The sequence below is a fragment of the Mauremys reevesii genome, linkage group 8 (genome assembly GCF_016161935.1).
Source record: "Mauremys reevesii isolate NIE-2019 linkage group 8, ASM1616193v1, whole genome shotgun sequence".
NCBI classification, from domain to species: Eukaryota; Metazoa; Chordata; order Testudines; family Geoemydidae; genus Mauremys; species Mauremys reevesii.
The window spans coordinates 72349708-72366334 of NC_052630.1; the positions used below are offsets into that span (position 1 = coordinate 72349708).

Below are 16627 nucleotides of genomic sequence, written 5' to 3' on the forward strand. Positions count from 1 at the left end.
ACGGAGGAGAGACACATGCAGACATGCTGCCGGCAATGTTGGCTGCAGGCATCGCCCACCGCAGCTCCCATTGGCTGGGGGAGAGGGACAGAGATACCATCACTAGTTGCCGGGCAGAGTCAATCATGGAGGCAGCATCACTTTTCTCCACAATGAATATAAACAAGTCAAAATACCGAACACAACTATCTGATGCACAGCTTGCTGCAATCCTGAAAGTTACAACTTCTTGGTCACTGAGGCCAAACATCAACAAAGTGACAGAACTGAAGTGTTGCCAGATGATAACCCATGCTGTCCAGCCCTCAGGAAAAAAAAAAAAGGTTTACCTTCCCCTTGGAGAATTTTCCAAATCAAAACTTCATTTTCTCTGCAAGTGATGTTTGCTCTGAGTCACTAGCAAGCAAATATTGACCGTTTCATAAAATGACACTGTCAAGACCTTTAGGACCAAAATATGTTTTCTTAAACAAAAGGAAAGACACAAATAAAAAACATGTTCCCAGTTGGAAAAGCCTTTTATTCTGCCAAAGAAAATGCAATCTGGTCCCCCCAGTATGGCAGTATTTTGCTGATGCTCAGGGAACACAAAAATCATAAATTCCCTGACTAAACAACTAAACACCTTGATGGTCAACTCTGGTTCATGTCTTTACAACAACTCACCTAGCAAAGACTTCACACTGATCTTCACCTGCATGAAATAGTAAACCCTGTGGGCTCAGCTGGTGTAAAGGGGTGCAGCTCCATTGGCTTCAGTGCAGTAGTTCCATAGACCCCAGCAGAAAGTTGATCCTCTATGTATCAATAATACTTTGTATGATGTATCTATGCAATCTTTGTGCTCCTTCATAACATGCTGTACTCTACACCTGTTATTTGTAACCTATGCCTCTCTTCATGATCGTAAAGTATTTGCTATTATCTTATTTATATTATTGTTGTTGTGCTGGAGCTTGTGTGTGGCTGCCGGCAGGCATGTCTTAGATCTATAGGCTATGAAGCTGGTGGATGTGTTAGCTGCCTTCTATCAAGGCTAAATGAGGGAGCAGTTAGCCTCTTCATTTCACAGAAGAAACCATCAAAGACAATGCCTGAGTAAAAGTTGAGCCATGTGGCCAGAGGGCTTTGCCTGGAGTCTGACTGCAAGTGCAGGGGCTGGGGCATTGATTTGATTGCAGCTGTCTGAGGCCAAGTTTACATATAAACTTACATCGGTATTGTCATAAACAGATAGTTAAGGGTTAATGTCTCTTTTACCTGTAAAGGGTTAAGAAGCTCAGTAAACCTGGCTGAAACCTGACCAGAGGACCAATAAGGGGACAAGATACTTTCAAATCTTGGTGGAGGGAAGTCTTTGTTTTGTGTTCTTTGTTTGGGGTTTGTTTGTTCTCGGGGACTGAGAGGGACCAGACGTCAACCCAGGCTCTCCAAACCTCTCTGAATCAGTCTCATGTTTTAAATTTGTAAGTACCCAGCCAGGAAGGCGTGTTAGTCTTATGTTTGTTTTCTCAACCTGTAAATGTTTCTTTTGCTGGAAGGATTTTTACCTCTGTTTGCTGTAACTTTGAACCTGAGGCTAGGGGGGATTTCTCCGGCTATATAAATTTAAGTGCCCTGTAATACATTTTTCCATCCTGATTTTACAGAGATAAATTTTACTTTTTCTTTCTTTAATTAAAAGCTTTCTTTTTAAGAACCTGATTGATTTTCTTTGTTTTAAGATCCAAGGAGTTGGGTCTGGACTCACCAGGAGTTGGTGGGGGGGAAAAGGAGGTGGGGGGGATGATTAATTTCTCCTTGTGCTAAGATCTAAGGGATTTGGGTCTTGGGTTCCACAGGGAAGGTTTGGGGGAAAGTGTACCAAAACACTATATTTTTGGTTGGTGGCAGCGCTATCAGATCTAAGCTAGAAATTAAGCTTAGAAGGGTACATGCAGGTCCCCACATTTGTACTCTAAAGTTCAGAGTGGGGGAGGAAACCTTGACAGGTATAAATTTCTCAGAGGTGTGAAAAATCCACATCCCTGAGCCATGCAGTTATACTGACCCACCCCTGGTGCAGAGAATGCTGTGTTGATAGGAGGGCTTCTCCCATTGACATGGCTACCACTTTTCATGGACATGGATTAACTACACTGATGGGAGAAGCTCTGCCATCAGCATAGTAATAGCTTCGCTGAAGTGCTACAGCTGTGCTACTGCAGAGTTTTAAGTGTAAACCTGCCCTGAGTGTGTGAAAAGAATGGGAAAGTGAACAGATAGAAAGAGGAACCATGTGAGCATTGCCCTAGGAGGAAGCCAACAGGGAGCTTTCTTTTGTGCAGAGTACAGGCTGGAAAAGACAGGCTTTGAAATTGTGAGCAAAGAAACTGCCTCCTCTGCCTTCTGCTTTTCCTTCTTACTGTGATCAGGGAAACTGGACTGTGGGTACATTCTACACAAAGAAACAAGTTTGCACCAAAGAAATATCAGACTAGTAGAACCAATCCAGCAAGGCCCTGAATACTGGCTAACTGATTAGGCCAAAGGACAATGTTGTTTATTAATTTATTTAATACCATATATTGCAGCATCACGAGAGGCCACAACAATGTGCTAGGCTCTGTAAATATTTAGTTATTTGTATTTATCACAGGTCTAGGAGCCCCAGTCATGAACCAGAACCCCATTGTGCTAGGTGCTGTACAAACACAGAACAGACAGATGGCCACAGCTCCGGTGAGTTTACAATCTAAATGACAAGACATAACAGATGGGTGAGACAGACAAATAAGCAAACCAGGGGGGATTTGGGTAGACTGGGTAACAAACATAGTAGGAAGTGCATTGTTCTGAGCTAATCAGTAGTAGTGATCACAGTGTTCCACATGCCTAGCTGTAATTAGGTTGTAGTTTGTGCTTTATGGAATACAGGAGGACGGAGTTGGAGGAGGGCAATCCTCTTTTATCCTATCAAGTTCCAATAGGGAGACATCACCCTGGTGTCCAAGTGCCTCCCAGTGATGCATTAAGCAAAGTGAATAGCATCTTTCATGTCTGATTCCTTTTTCATTCTTCTCCCTAGGATGAAAATGAAATACAATATTCCACCTCCCCACCCCCAATCATTTATGAATGATGTGCCATGTGATTTTATTGTGAAGACTAGAGCTGAAATCTTGGCTCCATTGAACTCAATGTCAAAACTCCCATTGGCCTCAGTGGGGCCATGATTTCACCCTAGGTTTTTACTGTACTTCTAAATATACCTGAATATGTATGTTAAAAACATTATACAACCTGAGATGAACATAAATTCATTTTTTAAAAAAGGATGTCAATGAAAACATTGCAGACTGTATGTGTGTTGATTCTAGTACAGTATTTACATTTGATGTCTCAAGATTTGTGGGGTTTTATTTGTTATTGTTTTATGCCCATTGTTAATGACACACGATGAAGGCAGATATGTTGTATACTTTTTTAAATACCCTGTGAATACAATGTAACAACTCTCTTCAATACTTGTATGCATGAGTGCTTGCTTGCAGATACGGGGCCTGATTCTGAACTCACACAGTGAGAGCAGTATCCATTCCTCAGAATACATTTACAATGACAGCTTTGATTATAAGCTGTCATTTTAAATCATACACAGGGATGTTTCCTCCCAAACTGAGAGTGCCTCGTGGGGGGGACGACACATGACCTCTGACTGATGTAAGAGCTGCAGCCGCCACAAATTACTGGTGATTCTACTCCCATTTAAAACCAGTGGAAGTTTTATTACTGAGTTAGGCCCTGATCATGCAACATTGTTTCATGTGGGCTCAGGGGTCCACCCACATGGATATTATTGCAAGATTGGCTCTTTATGGGAGCAGGATCATATTTTTAAAATATAGTCAATTAAAGATGAAAACAAGTGTTCCTATACTATTTTTCCATGTGGGTTTATTGCCAGCTATTCTAAACACATGGTATGTAGAAGAAGGACAGAAGTATTATCAGCTTTTGGTCTCCTCCTCACCTTTATTAATAAGCAGAGCTCTCCTTAGCATGCTTTGGCCAGGTCTTGAACATAATTCCCCCAAACAAAACTGACTCCTGTGCACCATGACCACACTTCAGGGCCAGCCAAAATATTTCAGTGGGTCTTAGGCCTCGTCTACACTGGGGAGGGGGTCAAACTAAGGTACGCAAGTTCAGCTACGCGTAGTTCGAACTACTCACCCGTCCAGACGCCGCGGGATCGAAGTCCGAGGCTCCCCCGTCGACTCCGCCACCGCCGTTCGCGGTGGTGGAGTTCCGGAGTTGACGGGAGCGCGTTCGGAGTTCGATATATCGCGTCTAGATGAGACACGATATATCGAACTCCGAGAAGTCGAACGCTACCTGCCGACCCGGGCGGGTAGTATAGACGTAACCTTAGAGCTTATTTCAGGTACACACCAGATTGAGCTGACACCTTTCACATAAAAAGGTATGTGTGTGAGGAGAGAGAGTCATTAGGATGCCTCTCCCCAGCCTCCTGCTACTGCATGGCCCAGGTGCTTGTCCATTTCACCCCTCACAGTTGCTCACATGGTTAGCTTAGGAATAGTAAACTGATGCTGCTATCTTCACAAGGTAAAGGGCTAGACATATGATTTTTATTGTAATGAAAGTGGAAATTCCCCTTCATGGGATCAAATCATCAAAATGATTGTGTGCAGCTCATCAGTGTTTCAGGTTGCTTTTTAATTTTTTTATTTTATTTTATTTTTCATTTTTTAAATTAAAGATGTTTTTTCACTGCATTTAAGTTTAGGGAGGAAAGTCCTCCATTGTGCCTCCAACAGATGTTGGTGTAGTCTCTGACTCTTTCTCAACTCTTTAATTAGCATACAGCAATTGCCCTTTCCCTGAAATTGAGGAGATTATCCTATAATTCCTTATACAGGTAAAACTCCCATTCTAATCACTAAATTCCCGTAGGCAATGCATATCCTGGAACTCAAGCCTCCAAAAAGCTTGCAGAGTCCTAAGCATATAATTTTAATGTGGATGTGTGTCATGCATGTCTACATACCTAAAAAATCCAGAAATGACTGAGAAGTGGAATTTTTGAGATACTTGGTGATGTGCGTCCACATCTGACATTTCGAATCTACCCTTGTCAGTATAAGTTAGAAATGAATGGGCACTAAGTGTCTGGTCCTGAGATACACTGAACACCCTCAACACACATTTATTTCAACTGGAGCCGAGGAAACCCACCACTTTACAGAACTGACTGCTACAATAATATAATAGATCTCTTGTGTTTTCTAAGGTACCTCCTACCACTGGCTTTCTAGCCTGTCTGGTAGCCAATAAAAGTGGATGGATTATCAGTTCTCAAAGAGGTGATCCACATTATAAGGATGATTGATTGGGTCACATGCTGTCTGCTTGAGGAAATACTGCCAAAAGAAACCCCATTACCACCTTACATATCACATGAAAAGGTAAGGAACAAAACTTAACTCTGTAGATAGTCTCTCTGAGCAGCATTCACTTCTCAGCAAACCCACAGACAAGTAACTGGGTGTATGCGATATTCTACCAATAAATCCACAGTAACACAAAGTTTATAGGTCAATTCTTCAGCTGGCATTTAAGTCTACTTACAGGAGTTCAGGAGCTAGCCTTCTGTATTTCAGCATACCTGAAAATGGATGAAATCTTTACTCCATTGAATTCAGCGGGGCCAGGATTTCATCTACTGAACCTGATTCTCTGATCCCTTATACCCATTATACATTGTTGTAACTCCATTGACTTCAGTGGGGTTACTCTATATTTATACATATGTAAGTGAGAGAAAATTAGGCCTTCTCTGTTTGTACACGCTAACCCTGCAGACAAAAGGCCAGGGGTAAAATCCTGTCTTCATATAAGTATATGGTAAAACTCCCAGGCTCCAGGATTTCACCCCAGATATTTTTTGATGTTTGGCTAATGAGTGAAGAAAAATCACCCACAGATTTTTCCTTGAAACAGAGTATTCCTGTCACTATGAATAAATGTATTTGTCCATGCTACATCTGCAGACATCCTCATCCTCTGGGGAACAGGAGGTATATAACCCTGGAAGTTTTCCAGATTCATACTTAAAATGTGAGGCAATAACCCTTCTGGCTATTGTCCTTGAATGTACCAAGGATGTACTCTGAATATGCTAACGAGGGAAGATCAACAAAGCAAAGGGCAGATCTCTTTCCAGGAATGGTCACAGACAATGGGCTTGTCTGGCACTTTACAGCACTGCAACTTTCTGGCTCAGGGGTGTGAAAAAACACCCCCCTGAGCGCATCAAGTTTCAGTGCGGTAACACACCAGTATAGACAGTGCACCAGCACTGGGAGCCGCACTTGCAGCACTGGTAGCTACGCCCCTCATGGAGGTGGGTTTTTTAGAGCATTGGGAGAGCTCTCTCCCAGCCCTCTGCCGTGACTACACAAGCCACGTTAAAGCACTGTTGCCAGTGTAGACTAGCCCAATATTTCAAGTCATAATATTTTCCTGATGCCGGTAGATCTTTCACTATGGACATTGCCTTCTATTTAAACAGATGCAAATTGAGCTTCTATGAGTAGTCCTCTCTCCCTTAGTTTTTAAAAAAGAGGCTCAGATTATTTACGTATTCTATCCAACTGTGAAATGTACAAACATAATTAAAAAAAGACCAGTTTGTGTGGAAGTGCACTGATTAATATGCACTTCAGGTGAGTAGTGATGCACATCTCCAGATCAGATCATGTGATATGTGCTTCTGCAAAGCGTAGGACTCTTACTGTCATTATAATATGTTTTTAAACGTTTTTATGAGATACATACTAATCCATCAAGGTTCTATTTCACAAATAGTGAAAACTGCAAAAAGTCATGAAATGTTTTATGCTATGTTTAATAAAGTTTCATTAATTTTTTTGTAGGTTTTCTACTTCCCTAGTCTTTCAGCCTAGGCCACATCCACCATGCCTGCTGCTCTAATTCTTTTCTGTATGTCTGTTGATTTCCTTCTCCTCACTTCTACAGCTTCTAACCCATGGGCCTGCTTCTCCATTTATCTACATCTCTGTAAATCAGGAATAACTCCACTGAAGCCACTAATGTAAAATTGGTGTAAGTGAGAGGACAATGTGGCCCTGTAGCTCTACTAAATTAAGCTAGATAGGGCCTGATCTCACATTGTTTTTATGTTGAATGTAACTTCACTGTATTTTCTTGAGTTACTATTGATTGACACTGCTGTATATGAGATCAGAATCAGGCCTGCAATTTTTTTTTAGATTGGAACTATCAATAGAAATGCAGCCTAGCTTACAAAGTTACTATATAATCATATTTGGTCCATTGTTACGAATCCTTATAATCACGAGTATCGGTTACTAACATGAGTAGTCTTGTTGGAATCATGGTAGTAAATACTATGCCTAGTAGTAAGCATCTGCAGGATTGGATTCATTGTCCTCTTCTTCTCTCTACCACTTCCTCATCCCATCCCTTAATTGTAGTCTCTGCCTGTTTTTGTCTCATTTTAGGGCTCAATTCTGCAAACAGATACTACTGGCCATAATAGTGCTCATTCTGCTGAGTAGTACTTGACTTCAGGATAGTAAGTACTGCTCCCCATAGTGAGAGTTTGCAGGATAAATCCCTTAGAAGGAAGAAAATCTGTTTGTTTGTTTTAATTTGCTCTGTAAAGTGCTATGCATGTTTAGGTTACATCAGTGACCATAAGACCTCTTTTCCTTCCCGGCTTATGTATTATGGACGCTTCTATATTGTATGATTTTGGTTTTCCATTTTCTCCTGTTCCCTGGATACTTTTCTAGGCCCCTCTCTTTCCTCCAGTGTTTGGGGAAATAATGTCTGTCTACAGTTTCCCATTATGTTGCTGATATTATTAGTGATAGATCTGCCTTCTCCCTGCGGCCCTGATCCTCCAGCATTTTCTGATTGACATTTCGTTATTGAATTGCACAGGTGAGAAAGCAGCTCCTCATGTCTCTTTCTCAAAATACAAAATGAAACTAATTGTTGCTTAGCCACAAGGAGCAGTGGATTGGGACCTGCAACTAAGAACGGGCTGGGGGAGGGTAAGCCTGACCTGAGAGTAGGGCAGAATGGAATGGGAAGGAAATATACAAAAAGGCCAGATGTATAGAGGGGAGAGATTGAAAAAGCCCATTTTTCATCATTCACCTACTGAATTAAAACGTTTTTGCTATTAAATACATTTGGAAAATCCCAAATTGTGTACATTTCAGAAGCGGCTGGCTTACCTAAATCTGGTCTCCTATATTCATGTTTACGCTTATTTGGATGATGATGTTGCCTATGGTATGCAAAAAACATCCACATTGTGTACTAATGCCAGTTAACCTCACAGGGCCTGTCTCTCTTGTCCCTTACACTGGTAACTCTATTGACTTCAATTGAGCTATTCCTGATTTAAACACATCTATATGAGAGGTGAGCCAGTCTCATGTTCTTCTTTAACCAATCACAATTAAAAAATGTTTAAGCCATTTTCCTCCTCCTGCTAATGCCACCGCAGGGACTGTCAGGTGGTTGTTTCATTAATATCAGTATTATCCTGTACTATAAAATTCCAGAAGCAGAGTCACAGGGGTCAGATTAGAGCTGGGTATATGTGGGTAAATCATAACTATATGTCTTACCACCAGAAACTGAACAGAAGAGTTGGAAGAGGGGGGCAACTATAACAATTTTCTAATTTGAATACTGGATACTCTGTACTCAGTCCACTTTTTCACAGGTGTAAATTAAGTCTACTGGATTTACTCCTGATTTACACAAGTGTAACTGAAAGCAGAATTTGGCCTACTGTCTCATCAAATATACCTGTCATGGCTGCAGGAGAAAAGGAGAGAAATAGAAGAGGAGGACAATAGCTTCATCCCTAAACCTTTAGGGGAACTGGAGTTGGGCCCCAGTTGCAAAGTTTGAATCTCTGGATTTGGATCCAAATTTCCCTAAATATTGTATCTGTTCAGACTTGGAGTTTTGGTTTTGAACAATATATGGACTGGGGCCAACCATAAAATTCAAATCTAGATGTGAACGTCCTCAGTGCTCCCAGGTGCTAGACATGGGCAAGGTGGAAGGATCCTCACAGCTTGTCCTGGAATCCCAAGGCTTTCAGTTTTAGTTCCCCTCTCTACGGGTAAGGGTCTGTATCCTGACAACTTTCCTTACAACAGATGAGGGCTGAAGCCCGCTTCATTTGGTACACAGAAAGCCAATTTCTGCAGAACATGGATATGCTTAAAAACCTCTCCACTCTGCCTCTGCCACAGCAATAGTACAGCATGCAAGATTCCCTTGCTTTTCTACAGTGACTATTAAACTCAATCCCCAAGCTGGGCATATTCCTGTGGCCCACCGCTGATGAGGCTGGTGCACAGAAATACATACAAAATCTATTTGCCTTGTCCTTTGCTACAAACAAGCAAAGTAGTGTGGGGTCTCCTCTCTTCTCTATAAACATATGTAACTCCTACTGACACTAATGGGATATGCATAAGAAGGGGAGAGAATCCTGCTTTGGCCCAATGGAGGTGGATCAATAGAAAATGGAATTTAATAATGAGTTTAAAAACAACTACAACAAAGAAATCCTAACTATTAAGGACATGTGACATTCTGCAGTAATGCAGTTTGTCACCTGACAGCATTTCCCAAAGTGTCTGTGCACAGTGGGTGAAATTTTCTAATCCTACATAAAACCCAAGCACAATGGTCATACTTAAAAACTTGTCTGTTGTCTTGGATAACCATCAGCAGTAGCCATTTTCTCTAGGTCAGTGGATAGATTATTATTTGTATTATAGTAGCGCCTACATTAGAGGCCCCAACTGAGATCACAGCCCCATTGTGCTAGGTGCTGTATAGACACATAATGAAAAACATGTCTTGCCTCAGAGAATTGCAGCCTAAATAGAAAAGACAGACAAAGGCTGGAAGAAGGGGTATCCCCACTTCACAGCTGGGGAACTGAGATTCAGGGAGATTAAGTGACTTACCCAAAGTCTTACAAAAAGAGTGTGCAGTAGAGCTGGGAACTGGACCCTTACCTCCTGAGTTCCAGTCCAGTGACTTAGTCATAAGAGCTACAGCCTCTTTAGTGTGGTTTGCAGTATTCACTATACAAAGTACAGGGAGTTTCTAAGGAATACTGCAAATATATTCCAAGGCCGGAAGAGAACATTGTGAATATCTACTCTGACGTCTTGTATAATACAGGGCAAGGAACTTCCACAAAATAATTCCTAGAGCAGATCTTTTAGAAAAACATCCAATCCTGATTTTAAAACTACCAGTGATGAATAATTGGTAAATTGTTCTAATGGTTAATTACTCTCACCATTAAAAATTTACACCTTATTTCCACTCTGAATGTGTCTCTAGCTTCAACTTCCAGCCATTGGATTGTGTTATACCTTCATCTGCTAGTTTGAAGAGCCCATTGTCAAATGTGTATTCCCCATGTTGGTATTTATAGACTGTGATCAAGTCGCCTTCTCTTTGTTAAGCTAAATAGACTGAGCTCCTTGAGTCTATACTAAATCCTGAGGTAATGTTATCTCAGGCAAAACTGATTTTAAGTGTGACCACTGTTCTTGGGCTATGTGCTACTTTCGAAAAAAATCATCCCATCACAATGTGGCTGCTACTTTCCCTGTGTGCATGTGTGTGTGTGGGGGGGGGGGGGCTGGTTACTAGATATGCATCAGTATAGAAGTGGCTTCTTCCCTTGTCTGCCCCCTAAGCCCTTCTCAGTGATGGGATGGCCTCAGATAGCATAGAGCCCTCTGCTCCAGTGTGAGGAAGATAGAGAGGCCCCCACCTGTGTGGCTTCTCTACCCATGACCTCTTTCCTCTAACAAGAATACCAGAGGAATTATGTGGCCCAGAAGGAGCCTTCCATCAATGGGTTCATTTCCACAATAATGACATCTGTTACTTTAGTATCTAACATTCTCTGAAAAGTATCCCATTGTAGCGGGGTAGTTAACGGCTCCTGCCCTGAGGGGTTTAGAACAGTCCAGCAGAGGGCTGTGGCTGGGGCAAGCAGCTCCCAGGCTGATTGGGGAAGTAGGCACAGCTGGGAGCCACACCCCAAACAGACCACAGCCGGCCCCTATAAAAAGGCTTTGAGCCAGGTGCACAGATATAATCTCTCTGTTTGTAGAGGGAGATAGGCCTGGCTGCTAGGGAGTTGAGAAGGTACCGGGGGGGGAGAGCAGGGCTGGGGGAAGGCCAAGGGAGCTGGGGAGCTCTGGCCTGGAAAACCCCAGGCTGTGGCCTAGTCTAAGGCCAATTGGGTACTGGGGTTGCAGAGGGTAGCCCATGGGTAGGCCAAGGCAGCAGGTCCAAACTCACCTTGCCTATGATGAATGGCTGAGATGCTGCAGTCTGCCCCAGTGAGCGGAAGCTTGATGGTGACTGGCAGTAGCTAAATACTGAGGTGATAGGGGTTCCCTTGAGTGGGGAGACCCACAGAAACTGTGGGGGTACTGCCTGGAGGCTGCTCCCAGAGAAAGGAAGGGTCATCTGGTGTCCAGGAGGCACATGGGGGCCAAGTGGCAGTGGGACATCGGCCTGGAGAGGGTGCTCTGGAGACTGGAGAGCTAATTCCTGAGATGACTAGCAGGAGGTGCCCCACCGTTGCACCTGTCCAATATTAGGCCACTAATAGGGAATTTAGGTGGAAAAGAGACAGCCTGCTACCACTTACAAGCCCCTCTCACACTGTATACTCCTATCTCCCAGTATATTTAAGCAAAACCTTCAAAGTTCTTTTAGTGCATTATCTTCAGCACACCTCCATGAGGCAAGTACCACCATCCTTGTGGTACAGATGGGGAAACTAAGGCACAGAGGTGGAGTGACTCAGTAACTGCCCTACTGTTAGGGCAGAAGCAAGCTGTGTTTGCTTACTATTCGGTTAACAAACACAGAAATGACAAACTCATTTCCTGAAGCTGAAACCATGTTTGCTCTTGTACTTACTAGTGAATGGAGTGCTGTGAAAAGAGGTTAAAATCCTCTAAGCAATAGACCAGTTCTGGAGCAGTGAGTGCCTGTGGAAGTGTAACTTCACCTGGCATCAACAGAGCAGCCACGACATGTTTCAATCTTTCATTACAAAATCTACTGAGAAACTCTTTCACTGTTTCAAGATACAAAGTGTGTGTCATTACCTAGCTCTCTCTTACAGTCCAGGCATGTTACTGGGGCCTGATAAAAATGCAGTACTGATTATTAAAAACTTTAAACCATATTCATTCTTTAGACATTCCTTCTATGGCATGACTTTTCTTTCCTGGACATAATACATGCAATACATGTTTGCATATAACCTCCTCTCTGAAACATGACTTCCTGTTGAGATGATCCTATGTCTGTGACATGGTTTCATTTAGCTGCCAGTCCATTTGCAAAATGACACTCTCAGAAATAATTCCTATAAAAGCACCAGCCTGTATTTTGCAAGGAAGAGTTTAATCTCAAACCAGCTCTTCAGAATACTGATGGATTTCTGGTACTGATTTTATTATGCAAAGCATCACCTACATATTTTACATGAAATGGTTCTGAAAGATTATCAAAATGAACTCCTTCTTTCCCGAGATGTAAAGAACATCCCTCTCCCCGCCCCCACCGTGGATTACAGCTCAGATGATGTAGACCCAGTTTCAGAACCAGACGTGAACTCCATGCAAATATATTACAGGCAAAGCTTAATTTTACCCCTACTGAAATCCACAGCCACATACAAATCAGACCCAGAACACAGCCACGGGTTGACATACCACACACTCACAGAGGAATGAGACACACTGCCATACTCTCACATGCACAATACACAAATAGAACAACGTGTACAGCTCTCTGTAGTGCTATTCTCTATATATTCACCTAGGCAGTGAGGAAGGCACTAACCAGAGCGAACGCCAGTGAAAGGAGCATGCTGGCAGAGAACAAAGTTGTTCCTAAAATGCCTCTAACGATCTGCATTATGCTAAAGCTGAAAGGACACAAGCTCAGGTTCTTCACTCACCTCCACAAAATAAAAGCAGGGCAATAGAGTGACGCTGTCCTTGGTCACTTTGCCTTTTTGCCTCTCCTTTGCAGACATGCTGGCTAAGGGGCTGGGCTCTTCTTTTAGGGATGGGGATGAGTGCTTCGAAGCAGGCTTCCTCTCCTCCCGCTCCGGTGCCTTGTGTGGCTGTCACATGCCCCAGAGGCACCTCTGGAAAGCACAGCGTGAAGCTTCCCCCCTTGCAGCAATCCCTTGTGCCACACGCAGGCAGCCCAAAGCCTCTTCTCTGCGAGAGATCTCCTTCCTTCCTTCCTTCCTTCCCCAAAGCTGCTGCAATGGCTTCCACCCCCAGCACAGAGCCCTGGCTTTCTCTGCCAGAGGAGGATTCGCTGCACTTACAATCCTGAAGCTTCGTACAATATTCATGGGCTTGACGTCAAGAAACCTACTCCAGGGAAAAGGAAGGGGCCCCATTATCCTACAGGAGGAGGGGAGCGTGCTCCAGCCACCTTAACCCTTTCCCTCCTGGATCTATTGGTTTTGAGTATTCAGGAAGAGTGGGGAAATCAGGTGGGCAGCAGAGCTGGGATCATGGGGAAGATGAGCAGGAAGGATGTAAAGTGGTAGGAGTTAGATGCAGCAGCTGAGAGGCAAGTGGGCCCTGAGATTCCTGGGGAGCACAAGGGGACAGGGCCGGCTTTAGGAAGTGCAGGGCCCAATTCGAACAGTTTTGACGGGGCCTCGGCAGGGATGACTAAAAAACAAAAACAAAAAAACCCCACATGTTAAAAAAACCATGTGGGGCTTGTACTCACTGGGCAGTGCTCTGGGTCTTCAGTGGCACTTCGGCGGTGGGTCCTTCACTCGCTTCAGGTCTTTGGCGGCACTGAAGGACCCGCCGCCGAAGACCCAGAGCAAGCAAAGGACCCACCGCTGAAGTGTCGCTGAAGACGCGAAGCACCTCCAGGTGAATACAAATTAAAAAGGCACCTCTAGCCAGGGAAGGGATTCTCATTGGGCGCGGGGCCCTCTTAGGCATGGGGCCCAATTTGGGGGAATTGGTGGAATAGGCCTAAAGCCGGCCCTGCAAGGGGAAGGTATGTAGGAAGCTCTGAAAAGGGAATGGCCAGGTGCAGTAGGTGACTGTTGCTCCACCCCTCCCTCAAGTGGGACATCGGGTAGCAATGATTCCCCACCTCCTCCATTGCAGGGACAAAAGTAGCTGCAGCAGGCCCCTCCTCACATGCAGGGTGGGGTGGCCTGGTGGGGAAGGCAGGAGTAATGTGAAGGTGAGTCCAGTGGTTCCTCCTCCTCCTGCCCCCTCAGCACAGGGGAAAGAGGAGGCTGCAGTGGTGGGTAACCAGCAGGTGGCAGATATGCACATCATTGTCTGGGGAGGTCTGTGTGCTTGTTGTACAGGTCTGCCTAAGGGTGAAGGAGAGAACTGAGGAGAAGGACCTGCAGAGCTAGCTGGCTTTTCAAGAGTAAGTTCCAAAGTTGCAGTGCTCCAGAAGCATTACAATGGGGGAATTTTCAAGTGTCTGGGGCTACTTTGACAAGGTAATTGGTTTGGTGGATAGGGGGAATGTGATGGACATAATATACCTGGACTTTAGCAAGGCTTTTGACACAGTCACACATGACATTCTGTAAGTAAGCTGCAGAAATGCAGGCTCAGTAGGCTGCCATTAAGCGGATGCATACTTGATTAAATAACACTGGACCCAGAACCCCTGTGGACCCCCACTCGAGACCTCCTTCCAGTCTGACTTCATTCATTAATAGTTACTCTTTGTTTGCAGTTGTTTAACATCTTTATTAATGACCTGGATGTCGGAATAGAGGGCATACTGATCACATTTGCAGATGACACACAGCTGGGATTGGGGGTTGCAAACACTTCGGAGAATAGAGCTAGAATTCAAATGGATCTTGATAAATTGGAGAACTGGGCTATAGACAACAAAATGTAATTAAACAAAGACAAATGTAAGGTGCTACACTAAGGCCTGGTCTACACTAAGGGCGGGGGTCGAACTAGGGTACGCAAGTTCAGCTACGTGAATAGCATAGCTGAACTCGAAGTACCCTAGTTCGACTTACTTACCCGTCCAGACGCGGAGGGGTCGAACTCCGCGGCTCCAAGGTCGACTCCGCCACCGCCGTTCGCGGTGGTGGAGTTCCGGAGTCAACCGGAGCGCGCGGGGAGTTCGAACTATCGTGTCTTGATTAGACGCAATAGTTCGAACTCGGAGAAGTCGAACTCACCGCGTCGACCCGCGCGGTGAGTATGGACCTGCCCTTAGGGAAGAAAAACCAAATGCACAAATGCAGAATGGGGGATAACTGGCTTGGCAGCAGCACTGCTGAGAAGGATGTGGGAGTTGTGGTGGATCACAACCTCAACATGAGTCAACAGTGCGATGCTGTTACAAAAAATAGCAAATGCAATTTTAGGTTGCATTAATAGAGGCATAGCATGCAAGTCACGGGAGGTGATAGTACCACTCTACTCAGCACTGATTAGGCATCAGATGTAGTTCTGTGTCCAATTTTGGTCACCAATGTGACCAAAGGATGTATAGAACCTGGAAAAGATCCAGAGGTGGGCGATGAAGATGATCAAAAGGATGGAATACAAGCCATATGAGCAAAGGCTGAAGGAACTGGGTATGTTTAGTTTGGAAAAGATGAGGTTAAGGGGGGGACATGATAGCAGTCTTCAAATATTTGAAAGCCTGCCATAAAAAAGGTGGAGAAAAATTGTTCTCTCTTGCCACAGAGGGCAGGACAAGAGGCAATGGGCTCAAACTACAGCATAGCAGGTTTAGATTAAATCTCAGGAAAAACTTCCTAACTGTAAGAACAGTAGGACAATGGAACAAACTTATCGGGAGGTTGTGGAATCTCCTTCACTGGGGGGTTTTCAAAAAGAGGCTGGATGGCCATCAGTCTTGGATGGCTTAGACCAGGGGTGAGCAAACTTTTTGGCCTGAGGGCCACATTGGAGAATAGAAAGTGTATGGAGGGCCATGAATGCTCACAAAATTGGGGTTGGGGTATGGGAGGGGATGTGGGCTCTGGGTTGGGGCTGTGGATGAGGAGTTTAGGGTGTAGGAGGGTGCTCTGGGCTAGGACCGAGGGGTTTGGAGGGTGGGAGGAGTATCAGCCTGAGGAGAGGCTCAGGCGGTGCAGGCTCCAAATGGCACTTACCTCAAGCGGCTCCCAGAAGCAGTGGCATGTCCCTTCTCCGGCTCCTACGTGGGGGCGTGGCCAGGTGGCTCTGCGCTGCCCCGTCTGCAGGAACTGCCCCTGTAGCTCCCATTGGAGCACGTAGGAGCTGGAGCAGGGCCATGCCATAGCTTCCAGGAGCTGCATGGTGCGACCCCAACCCTGCACCCCGGCCAGAGTGCCAGAGTTGGGGCTGTGCTGCGTGGTGTGGCCCCAACCCTGCAACTCGGCCAGAGTGCCAGAGCGGGGCCGAGCTGCATGGTGCGGCCCTTGACCCAGAGCCCCGGCCGGAGCTCTGGAGCAGGGCCGAGCTGC

General features: G+C 44.7%; 1 protein-coding gene across 1 annotated transcript in view; it reads right to left on the reverse strand.

The window, feature by feature from the left end:
- PLPPR4 (phospholipid phosphatase related 4) overlaps positions 1-13477 on the reverse strand; it is a 44421-nt gene extending 30944 nt beyond the window's left edge. Inside the window, exon 1 of the mRNA XM_039485243.1 lies at positions 13100-13477. Coding sequence (XP_039341177.1) covers positions 13100-13177 — 78 coding nt within the window. The 5' untranslated portion in view covers positions 13178-13477. The remainder of the gene's footprint in view (positions 1-13099) is intronic.
- Positions 13478-16627: the final 3150 nt, after the last annotated feature.